Genomic DNA, 12627 nt, shown 5'->3' with positions numbered 1-12627 from the left:
GTTGCCACTGATGTGCTCCACTGATGTGGTGTCAGGGACTGGGCAGAGGAGGAATAATAATAAAAATAAAAATAAAAATAAAATTTTTATTTATACCCCGCCCTCCCCAGCCAAGGCCTGGTTCAGGGCGGCTAACAAGCAATAATAAAAACAAATTAAATGAATACAACTTAAAAACAAGATTAAAATACAACATTAAAATATTGAAACATTAAAATATTAAAATGCAGCCTCATAACAGGAGGAGAAAGGAAAAAGAAAAAAGAAAGAGGGGGAGGGGGAGGGAATCAAATTGGCTCCAAGCCAAAGGCCAGGTGGAACAACTCTATCTTACAGGCCCTGTGGAAAGAAATCAGATCCTGCAGGGCCCTAGTCTCATGAGGCAGAGCGTTCCACCAGGCCGGAGCCAGTGTTGAAAAGACCCTGGCTCTGGTTGAAGCTAATCTAACTTCCTTAGGGCCCAGGACTACTAGGGTGTTGCTATTTATGGACCTTGAGACTCTCCGTGGGGCATACCGGGAGAGGCGGTCCCGTAGGTACGAGGGTCCTAGGCCGGGAAGGGCTTTAAAGGTCAAAACCAGCACCTTAAATCTGACCCTGTACTCCACCGGGAGCCAGTGCAGCTGGAAAAGCACTGGGTGAATATGCTCCTATGGCAGAGACCCCGTGAGGAGCCTCGCTGCTGCATTCTGCACCCACTGGAGTTTCTGGGACAGCTTCAAGGGCAGCCCCGCATAGAGCAAATTACACTAGTCAAGCCTGGAGGTGACTGTCACATGGATCACTGTGGCCAGGTTGGAGACTGCCTCCCCCTTCTGAACCTTCCAGTATAGATTTACAACAGGGGTTTGAGGAAGGTAGCAGCTCAAAGCCAGATGAAGGGAAAGGTTGGGAAATCATAGGAGAGTCAGAGCAACACCTGGCTGACATGTCATTAGAAAGCATTCCAGGGGACACACACACAGAGAGAGAGAACCTGGTGAGCCTTGAAAGTAGAAGAGCAAAGAGCTCAAAGACAGAGGGCACGTAGCACCACCCTTAGACGTGACGAATGAGGAAGTGGGAGAGACAGGGGGTGGAGATTCACTAGGGCAAGGCCATTATCCAAGAGGCTGTGTTCTATAGCCTCTGTCTATAATTACTGAATAATAATTAAAATAGGATGGTAAGAATCCTTCCCTTGTCTTTATACTTTCCTGGGCCACCATCCAGGAGCCGCTGACAGCCTCTTTAACATGTGGACACTAGATACATACATCTCTATCAAATCAAGTATGAGAGAGGGCTTCATCGGTAGAGACCTTGATCTAGTGCTGCCCCCCTGATTCATGGGTATTTTGTCGTCATGTTGACTGCCCTTATTTGGATGTTGGTGAGTGCAGACAAGAGTGGTTTATGGACCAGGTTGAGAGCTGTGATTCACAAATGCCTCTGGAGAAGATGTGTTCTGAAACGTGCTAACACCAAACAAACCTTTTCCTGTACACCTTAAGGCCTCCGTTTTTTCTTTCAGTGCCTTCTCGGTTGTTTTCCCCCTTGTCATTGTGTATGGACCAGAAATCATTGACTAAAGTGCATTCTGGTGAGTTAAACAAGCCTGCCTTATGGTTTGAAGCGGGCTTGTTTGCTCACTTGAGAGCCTTTTAAACCAAAATCTCTGGTTCATATTTGCCAGGGTTCATCAAAAAATGAAATGAAATGTTTCAGAAGTTCTTCTGCCAGCCATGGGGAAGGAGGAGAGGTGTGCAAGCATCTCAGCATTATGCGTCAGTCAGCCCAATATTTTCCTTCCCTTGATTTCTCTGCCTGAGGTTGAATAAGACCAGGACAGGAAGGGAGAACAGTGGTACCTTTTCATTACTCTGTGAGATGCCTGCTGATATTCTTGTGACATCTTCTAGATTGATGTCAGTGCATTACCTCTGGTTGGACTTGTCCCTGAGGCTACCTTTCTAGATGCTTTGCCAAACTGCTTTCCAAAGTTTCAATGGATTGCAAAGGTGATTCATTTATCAGTGAGTCGCAACTAGAAATATTTATTAAAGATTTGTTTTAGCAATGGCTTTTATGTTAAATGAGAATTGGGAAACTCAGTTGCTCATGTTTCCTGTTGCTTCAGACATTGTGCTTGTTTTAAATAACTTATGGCTTCCGTCAATCAATACTTATTGGCTATTGATAACACTTAGGTAAGGAACAGTGTTTGCCTCTCCTTCAAAACGCATGAGATAATAGCATGCCATATGCCCCACAGTAACTGGGCAATACAGGGTGAGCTAAGGACATAATCATAAACACAGAGATTTGATGCCTATGTGGACTTCAGAGCTATAATACTTTAGAGAGACAGCTGCTCTTGCAAACTATGAGCCATTATGTTTTTGCCAAAACCAAACCCATTTGTCATTTCCGTTCTCCTCGTGGCTGCTCATCAAGGTATTTAGGAATGAAAACTTTCACTTAGGCAGCAGCCAGCTGCAGAGCTCATTCATTCAGGGAAACCACAACCCAGTGTTTATGATGTCAGAACTGATCACTGTATAAGCAATTGTTTGTAGTGTCACAAACACTGGCCCACAGCTCTGCTGAGTGAGTCAGACAAGAGGAAAGGAATGCTTCAAAAGTTCTCTTTACAAGACAAATATCTGTTAATCATCACTTTTGATCCGCTTAAGGAAGTTTAACATGGTTTTACCAGCAAGTAGTGTGTTTTCTGAAGAGTAGAGCTGGTGTTAAATTGTAGTGTATCTGTTAAGATATTACTGAAAAGAAAGCAGATAATACAGCCTTCATTAGCACAGTATGAAGGCCTTAAAAGATAGCACTGTACATCCTTTTGATCTAATTCCAGCTAACTGTTATCATTCAGGCTTTGGCTGAACATGGTGCAGCTTACAATATGGATATAATTAGTACAGAATGCTGACATATAAACGAACTGCATACCTGTAGCAGCTTTTCATCACTGGTAGAACGACAAGTGCATCAATTACACATCTCCCCACAACAATGGCACCCCTGCTTAAACACTTCCCCCTGTATTTAACTCATGAAACTTGATTTTAAAATGTTCAGACCTTATTGATGTCAATAGAATGTTCTTCCAAGGAAGCATGGGTATTACCAGAGCCTAATTGGATAAAAATAGGGACGCAGGTGGCACTGTGGGTTAAACCACAGAGCCTAGGACTTGCCGATCAGAAGGTCAGCAGTTTGAATCCCCACAACAGGGTGAGCTCCCGTTACTCGGTCCCTGCTCCTGCCAACCTAGCAGTTCGAAAGCACGTCAAAGTGCAAGTAGGTACCGCTCCTGCGGGAAGGTAAACGGCGTTTCCGTGCGCTGCTCTGGTTCGCCAGAAGCGGCTTAGTCATGCTGGCCACATGACCCGGAAGCTGTACGCCGGCTCCCTCGGCCAATAAAGCAAGATGAGCACCGCAACCCCAGAGTCGGCCACGACTGGACCTAATGGTCAGGGGTCCCTTTACCTTTACCTTTAATTGGATAAAAGGGAAATCTTTCAGAAACAAGGTTTAAAATATAAGGGGAATTTGACTATTTAAAAACAAAAAGTAGGATCGGATAGGATCTGGTTTCGCCATGACTTACACAATTTCATTTTCTCAATTAACAAGTTCCACCAGATGTAAAATAGCAGTCTCATAAGGCACCATTAAACTGGTCGTAGAGACTATTGGGCTCTGTGGGTCCCTCTAATAAGAAATGAGTTGGAACACAATGAACACTCCTTGGCTTTCCAGTGGACTTATCTTTCCTTCTCATTCTTGGTTCTGAAATAGCATATAAAGGTAAAGGTAAAGGTACCCGTGTCCGACTCTAGGGTTGCGTGCTCATCTCGCGCTAGAGGCCGTGAGCTGGCGCTGTCTGAAGACACTTTCGGGTCATGTGGCCAGCGTGACGAAGCTGCAGCTGGCGAGCCAGCACCAGCGCAGCACACGGAAACGCCGTTTACCTTCCCGCTATAAAGCGGTACCTATTTATCTACTTGCACTTAAAAGTGCTTTCGAACTGCTAGGTGGGCAAGAGCTGGGACCGAACGACGGGAGCTCACCCCGCTGCGGGGATTCGAACCGCCGACCATACGATCGGCAAGTCCTAGGCACTGAGGTTTTACCCACAGCGCCACCCGCGTCCCGGGAAATAGCATATACCGTATGTCAAAACTGTAGTTACCATTTAATGCATAAGTAGCTTTTGGGTTAATAATAATAATAATAATAATAATAATAATAATAATAATAATTTATTATTTGTACCCCGCCCATCTGGCTGGGTTTCCCCAGCCACTCTGGGCAGCTTCCAACAAAGATGAAAAATACACTAAAATGTCACATATTAAAAACTTCCCTGAAGCTTTTGGTGTATAGGCCAAAGTTCTAAAACAGTGCAGAAAATGCACAGAATGCAGAATTGCATCTCTGCTTTCATTAAAAAAACACCAAGTTTCTAGCCCATGTGGTTGCAAAGATATGCAGAAGAAATTCAGGCAATTCTTCTGGTAAAACGACAACGCTAAAGGGGGAACAAAGTTTTCCAGTAGTCTAGGGTGGGGCTTACCCTGCATAGCTGCTGTCCCTCCCCATTACTAGTCAAACTAGAATAATTCATGGGGAGATAATGCAAATTTGTTTGCTAGCAGAGTTTGCAGAATTGAATAACTTTGGCAAATAATTTCATTCAGAATGTACACAATGTTAGTCAGAGTAAGTTGCATACAAACAAAATACTAAAACAGGAGTTTTGTCTTCCATGGCAGGAGGCACACATTCAGCTGAGTATCACTTCTTTTTGTGAGTTCTACAAAGTTCTAAAACTGCTCTGGGGATTGGGGATTGTTACAGATACTAGCCAATTAGTACTATACACAGTAGGCTTCTACTGCACAGTCACAGGACTGGTTTTCTGTTAGCTGGACGCTGCAGAGAATTGCTTGTCTGATCAGAATGCCATGTGTGTAATTCCAGAGTGGCCTCATCACACAAATATTTTTTTCATTTGATGACACCATAGCTTTCCCCTATATAAGAAGGCCCTCAAAATGTATTCCTGTTTACATAGTTCTGCCTTTAAGCGCCCAGACTTGAGCCTGGGGTATTTATTTACATGCAACAATATATATCATGCCCTCATGGGGCCTGCAAGACAGCTTGTAACACCAATTACAACAATATACGATCCATGTTACAATACAGACTAAGAAAAAAGACCAAGCAAAACAACCAACAACCAGAAGCCAGATATAAAAATCATAGAGATGAGGAGAGAAACCAAACAAAAATAGTTTTAGCAGCACTCAAGAGCTCCCTACCCTTTATCTTTCTAGGCAGCGTACAGAACAGATGCTAGTTTCCACAAATTTGGTGGCAGTGTTGTGTTGAATGATCATTACTGCCTTTGCGTTGTAATGGCATCTGTACTGCCGTTCTCTCTGGTCAAACTGGTTTGGGGTGGAGTTTATGTGTGTTTTTCCCAGTGTTTTCTCAGTGAATGCTTACTGTCATGGGTAGCAAACTTTACATGAGCATGGATGCTGTGGGTGTCTAGAAGGGTTTGGTGCTGCACCATTCTTGAAGCTAAACTGCTTGTGGATGGGGTTGGTGATCATTGGGAACACTTAAGAGGGTGATATGAGTGCTGTGGTACCTCGGTTTTCGGAAGCCGAACGTTCTGGTTTTCAAACGCTGAAAACCCAGAAGTAAATGCTTCCGTTTTCGAAGGCACCTTGGAAGTCAAATGGCTTCCACTGCCATTTCTTCCAATTTTCTCCATTAACTTCGCAGACCGCCCTTTGCGCCTCAGTTGTTGAATGTTTTGGAAGTCAAATGGTCTTCCAGGGTATCACTGTATAACAAAAATGACTCCATCCATTTCACCCCCTACACTGCTTGCAGTCTAATTTGGTCAGTTTTGCATATTTTCTTTGAATACTAAAAGGACTGGGGGGAGTATTATTGTGTTTTTATATTTGTTGGAGTGGCTGGCGCAACCCAGCCAGGTGGGTGGGGTATTCTTATTCTGTCAAAGCCACTAGGCTTCAGTCCTCAAAGCAACACTCCTCCTCCACTGTTAGATTTCTATAATTTCTGTATAGAGCTAGTCCCACAGCAACTGCAAGCTGTACATCTTTTTCACTGCTCCACACACACAAAAATAATTGAAAAAATGCATAGAGTCTTTGTATATACATGACCCAGTTTTACTCTGCCCAATGTTGAAGAGACTCTTTGGGCCCTAGCTCTGTCCCTGATCACCTGTGGGTGGTCTGCAGTACCTGCACAGTGTTCTTTTGGCATCAGAGGAGTTCATTGCTGGCACAGGCTAAGTTATTTTCTTTTTTATATTTAGTTCAGAGAGAAGTTAATTCTGACCCACAGCTGCAGAATTGAGCTCTAAAGTTGAGCTCATAGCTTTAGCCACAGAGTCAGTTCTTTTCACTGCTTGCTTTTTCTAATGCTTTTCTCGAAACTCAGTGGGCGTTGTCCAGAGCTTCTTGTCCCCTTTCATAAAAACATTCCACATCAGCACAATGATTGTCTGTGGTGTGCTGTGCCTAGTGCCTGCCTGCTCCGTAATGGAACAGAGGAGCCCATGCATCAGAGCTGTTGGAGCACAGCCACTGTGCTGTGTCACCTACAAACATTTACTTAGAACGTATGGCTTTGCCATTCTGCATCCAGAAACATGAGAACACTGAGCAAATTACTTGGGTGTAATTAGTTCTGAGAGATGTCTTTTTGGAACCGGTTATTAAAAGAAATCTTTATTTCAAAATTGTGGCCCAAGTAGGCTGGGGGAAAGGGGAGGTAGAGAAAATTTACGTGGTGTTTTTTGCGTGTGTGTGGTGAATTTCAGGAACTGAATTCAGGAATTGCATGTGATATCAAAAGCAGCAACGAACCCCCTCTTTCCAGATTGCTTTTTGGCTTATGAATATGATATGAAAGATAAGGGGGGGGGGGGTCAAAGGGAAGCCAAGTGGTTCCATAGCGTATTGGATTTTTACTTCAACGGCCGCCAGCTTTCAGTAAAAAAAAAGGTGTAAGAATATGACAAAAGGAACTTGCAGGCATCAGCTGGCATACAAAATCATAGAGTATGCATCACATTGTACCCTCACAGCCTCCAGTGGAGCTTCTGGGTTTTTTCCTTCCCTTTTTTCTTCTCACAGAGATGAAGTCATCCTGATAAACTCTGTTTCTCCCCCTGTCTTTTTTTTAATCCACAGAGTCCTTTATGTTTCTCTAATAATTGGCAGCAGAGGTACTATTCTCTCCCCCCCCCCCCCCCCCGCCTTTCAAGTGATGAATAGTTGGCTGTAGATCAAAGACAAGCCCTAGCGGTTTTTTGGCTGCCACAAAAGGGCGTTGGAATTGGCAGAGATCCCAGCTGCTTAGTGATAGGCATGTAGACGAGGTGCCAGGCAATAGGGGTCAGTGGCAAAATGTCTGTACACGTTCTTCATCTGAGATAATCTGGTTTCCTTTTTGTGTGTGTGTATGTGTGTGTATTTCAGGCCAACAGCAGGTTGAAGCAGATTGAAAAGGAATACAGTCAGAAGTTTGCCAAATCTTCACAGGTAGGAAACATCAAAATAAAACAAAAAAACACCCTACTTTTACAAAACTTGGGTTTTTGTTATTGGGTTGTTGTTTTTCCCTTTTCTTTTAGTTTTAAAAATGAAAATAGAAATAAGGCAGACTTGCTTCTGTTCTTGCAGTGTTAGTATGTAAACCCAGCTCCAGTTGTTCCCATGTTGTTTTGTACTTTGTTGATGAATACTTTTTGCCCTTTTTGGGGGGAGAGTAAGTGAATCAATGCTCTTCTCTATATCACTCAGGAAAGGCTCATACAGCTTCCTTGCTGGGTGATACAGGAAATGGTTGAACATGGAACTATTGCGACCTGGTTTGCTTTATGCATGAACTGATTGGAAATTCAGAGGTGGTTGCTTGAAATATAATCTTACATATGATGCAAAGTAGCCTAGATGCTACTGAATCATAAAACATATTATCCTATCCAGTGCTTTTTTTTTTTTTTAGAAAAATGTTTAGGGTTACTCTCATTTTCCACTCATATTGAAGTACTCCCCCTTAGTGAGGCCAAACTTAGATTCACAAAATGTTTAGGGGTATGCGTCCCCCTGCACACCCCCCCCCGAAAAAAAGCACTGATCCTACCTACCCACTTCTCTAATAGGAGCTATAGCAAGAAAAGAGACCCTTGGGAGGAATTCTGCCTAAAGACTGCTAATACTCCTAACTCCAAAACTTGGCGTGAAAATGGCGCAGCAATAAGAACCTAACTTGGCTGAACTGGCAGCCTGTAGGACTGACTTAATGATCCACAAGCAGGAACTTCTCTAGCTTTCTGCTGAAACAGCTGGCTGGAGTCCTTCCTGGGCAGCAGATTTTCATCAACCCTTTTTTTTTTTTTTTTTGGAGCAAATCCACTGACTGGGAAGAATATCAGTCTGTCATTGTAAGCAGCGGGTCTTGTTCTGGGGAACTGGGCAATGTTCTTGGTGATATCTGTTCAGAAATATTTCAGCAAAGCAAGTTCCTCCAAGACGTGGAAATGGAGCACCTATTGAGAGCCAAAACGCAAGGTCCAAATAATTTTAAAAATAAATTAATCAGTGACTGCACCAAGGATGGGATTCAAACTGTACAAGCAGTTTCTATACATATCCTGGAGAACGAGTGGACACATTCTTAGCCTGTGTGTTTCCATTTTCTTTTAATCTGAGGAGGCTGTTGTAAGGGTTTGTACACGTATCACAGCCTTTTAGGTCACATTATTGGCACAGAGACCAAATTAAAATATTGGACTTCATCTTTAATTCTGAATGTCTTCACTTCTTGTGGGATTTGCATCAGCCTCACACTGTCATTTGAACAAAGTTTTCGTAATGTAATGTTAATAATAGGTCACTTGTAACTTTCATGTGGTCGGGCTGCTGACAACATCAGCCTAATCTAACACTCTCTGGCCTCTTGGAACATTTGCTTTTTAACACCCACACACGAAAAATAGATTCCAAGAAATTCTCTCTGAAGTTTGGGCAAAATAAACAATTACATTTTTCTCCCCTGAGATTTACTGCCCAAAGCATTTCCTTGTCTATCCGCTGCTTTCAAAAATTTCTTAATACATTATTAAAACATCACAGCTTTTTAACCCAGAAGAACCTTAGAGTCCCATCCAGGTATTCTCACCCTGTGTTCTCTCTGCAATTTTATCTTAATTAAGCGAATAATTTAAAATTAATTGAGCTGGATTCTTTAACGTATGTTTCCATGGACTCTTTTGGTGGGATTGGGTATGCTTTTTTAGAGCATCCCAACTTCACAAGCCGAATGACTAGTCTAATGTTGTATACATCTGCACTGTTGAATTAGTGATTTAGTCCCAGAACATTGGGTAAGTAGGTAGATGCACATACACAATTCTTTTCTGCTCAACATGCCATTTATTTAGGACAGAAAGGCAGCCATGAGATGATTGTACCTTGTACAAGATTGTATAAGATTGTACAAGATTGTACCTTTATTCAGCTACAGATGAGCTCCTTTCAAGAAAGCATTTCCCAGTTGTGTTCCCTTATTTAATATATTTTCATATCAGTTCCTTACTAGGGACAACTGTTTCCTTTGAATTATCCTTGTTGTTGAAAAGCTGACAAACTGTGCTAAACAGTCTATATATCATTTATTATTATTATTATTATTATTATTATTGGTTACTCAGATGCATCTGGGCAATTTGATATTTTTAAAAATCCATTATGAACAGATGCAATTGGAGAATAAGTATGACAATATAAACAGCAGATTGTATCATTTGATGTAACAAGCCAGAAATGGAGGTTGCGGGAAGTCAACGGGGTGGGGGGTGGGGATTGGAAAATGAATGTTTAGTAATGATGATGGATATTTGTTGCAAGAAAGAAAATCAATTAAAATTATTTATTATAAAAGAGAGAGAATAGGTATGACAAAAACAGCTGCAATAAAACAAAACAACAAACTAACAACAATAAAATCCCCTGCTCAAGCACGTACACAGTCTACCTCATCACAATATTGCCTTGTTTTTGTTCCCAACTTGGGTCCAGAGTTCTCTAGTGCAAACAAGGATTTTTATATATCGGTGACTGACTGTCATTACTGCCTGAACCCTGGGATGTTTTCTCAGAACTTGGCCCAGTGGAGTCTAGTAAGGCTTTCTCTTAAGTGAGTGTGCTGAAAGCAGTGGCCTTAGATAGAAGACAAGTGTTATGACAAGCATGCATGCAGACTTTTGTGAGACTCTCATTCAAAACTTGAAGAAGAAGAAGAAGAAGAAGAGTTTGGATTTGATATCCCGCCTTTCACTCCCCTTCAGGAGTCTCAAAGCGGCTAACATTCTCCTTTCCCTTCCTCCCCCACAACAAACACTCTGTGAGGTGAGTGGGGCTGAGAGACTTCAGAGAAGTGTGACTGGCTCAAGGTCACCCAGCAGCTGCATGTGGAGGAGCGGAGACGCGAACCCGGTTCCCCAGATTACGAGACTATCACTTTTAACCACTACACCACACCGGCTCTCAATGCCAAACTTGCCAAATCATAGTAGGAACTAACTGCTATGTTAGATTCATTTCATAAACTAAATGTGATATGTCATGGACCAGAGTCTAGAGGTCCCCCCCCCCCAACAAAAAACCCACCCCTGACACAATTCTCTGCACATGTGTAGGGCATTTCCAGAGTCCAATTCAGACCACAGCTTTTGCAGCCCCTAAAAAACTGCTTCCCTTCCCTGAGCATACGCTGCAATTGACTGCAGCTTCTTCAAGCTGGCAAAAGCAACTTCAAGAAAGTTGGCAAATGCCAACTAAACCAAAGTATCCAATGTTTATCGTTTATATTGCAATTGTCCTTCTCTGGGGGTTAGCTCAGAATGTCATGAATCATTGCTACATATCCTAATGTGCAAGAATATTCCAGACGATTGATTTTACAAAATCATTGCAGCGAAGTGGAAAATTGGAAACCCTTATTTCCCATGTTTTCTCATAACAAATGTGCTTTGTTCTGGTGAGTAAATTATTGGGGAATTTTATAGTGGAAAATGTTTTCATATATTTTTACGTTCGGCAATTTTATGCCATTCTGGGTCTTGCTGTATTTCTTTTCTCTGTGTAGAATGTTATGCTTGCTAGTGTTGTAATATGTTAATTTCAACTATTTAGTTTTCACAGTTGAGTTTGCTAACTCAGATTTTTGTGTCAAGTGTAAATACATGCAAAACATAAACTTCTTACTATTGTAGGAGTTTTAGCATGCTGTTTTCTTTTTAGATCATAGCTGATCTTAAGACAACCATTTCCTCTCTGACAGAGGAAAGCAGCCAGCAGCAGCTTGCTGCAGAAAGGCGTCTGCAGGATGTTTTACAAAAGTTTGAAGATGAGAAGAAGCAGCTGATTAGAGATAATGACAGAGCAATCAAGGTAATCTTGGGCTTTGAGTCAATGATGCTACCAGCTGTTTGAGCATAATTAAAAGTTTTGAAAGCATTGGCTGTGGCTGCATGAATGCATGTAGCATTCATGTTCTTATAGCGCTCAACAATTTCATTCACTGGGCTTGAACTGTGATACATTCATTGACTGGTTTTTCTATGGGAAATAATTGGAGAGAAATTTACTGTAGTAATTTTTTTTTTAATAACAACAGTCAACCTTTAGGTATGGGATAGCATTTTTTGGAAATATTCTGGAACTTTAGGGTGGGATTCAAAGTACCGTATTTTTTGCTCTATAAGACTCACTTTTTCCCTCCTAAAAAGTAAGGGGAACTGTGTGTGCGTCTTATGGAGCGAATGCAGGCTGCGCAGCTATCCCAGAAGCCAGAACAGCAAGAGGGATTGCTGCTTTCATTGCACAGCGATCCCGCTTGCTGTTCTGGCTTCTGAGATTCAGAATATTTTTTTTCTTGTTTTCCACCTCCAAAAACTAGGTGCGTCTTGTGGTCTGGTGCGTCTTATAGAGCGAAAAATACGGTAGCTTTATAGAGACTGCTTCGTAAGCATAAACATTTGTGCTTGCCTGATGGAATTGTCTCCCCTCTCATGCTGTTCTTGGAATACTCCTGACTCCCCCAGAGCTGATTGGGGGATGCGGAGAAAGGAGGTGGGGAAAGCCCCACTGCAATAAATTCTGCTATTGCAAAGACAGCCCTTAGTGTAAAATATTTCCGTGTTGGGACATATACTGGAAAGCACTCAACCAGACCTGGTAAATTGACCCTTCTGATAAAGTTAGTGCCACGTTGCTTTGTGGTTCCTTTCCAAGTCAACAGCTATAAAAATAGGCACTATCTGGGGCCATTGTCCATCCATTTGAAGCCTCTTAAGAATGATAGAGGTGGACCATCTTAGCCATGGGTAGGCAAACTAAGGCCCGGGGGCCGGATCCAGCCCAATCGCCTTCTAGATCTGGTCCATGGGCAGTCTGGGAATCAGCGTGTTTGAGTAGAATGTGTCCTTTTATTTAAAATGCATCTCTGGGTTATTTGTGGGGCCCGCCTGGTGTTTTTACATGAGTAGAATGTGTGCTTTTATTTAAA

General features: G+C 42.3%; 1 protein-coding gene across 5 annotated transcripts in view; it reads left to right on the top strand.

The window, feature by feature from the left end:
* The window catches only part of CEP112 (centrosomal protein 112), a gene marked incomplete at its 3' end in the record, with an annotated part of 207445 nt that overhangs the window by 145519 nt on the left and 49299 nt on the right, over positions 1–12627 (top strand). For 3 of the 5 annotated variants that reach the window (XM_083427382.1, XM_083427384.1, XM_083427381.1), the window contains 2 exons: positions 7533–7595; positions 11361–11510. The exons of 1 other annotated variant lie outside the window; for it this stretch is intronic. In XM_083427382.1, the coding sequence (XP_083283508.1) occupies positions 7533–7595; positions 11361–11510 (213 nt within the window). The remainder of the gene's footprint in view (positions 1–7532; positions 7596–11360; positions 11511–12627) is intronic. One more of the 5 variants, XR_014508003.1, reaches the window with a different exon arrangement.

The sequence above is a fragment of the Podarcis tiliguerta genome (assembly GCF_965153285.1).
Source record: "Podarcis tiliguerta genome assembly, chromosome: 2".
Lineage (NCBI taxonomy): Eukaryota > Metazoa > Chordata > Lepidosauria > Squamata > Lacertidae > Podarcis > Podarcis tiliguerta.
Note: the sequence above shows the minus strand (reverse complement) of the source record. Positions and strands in the feature narration are given on the sequence as shown.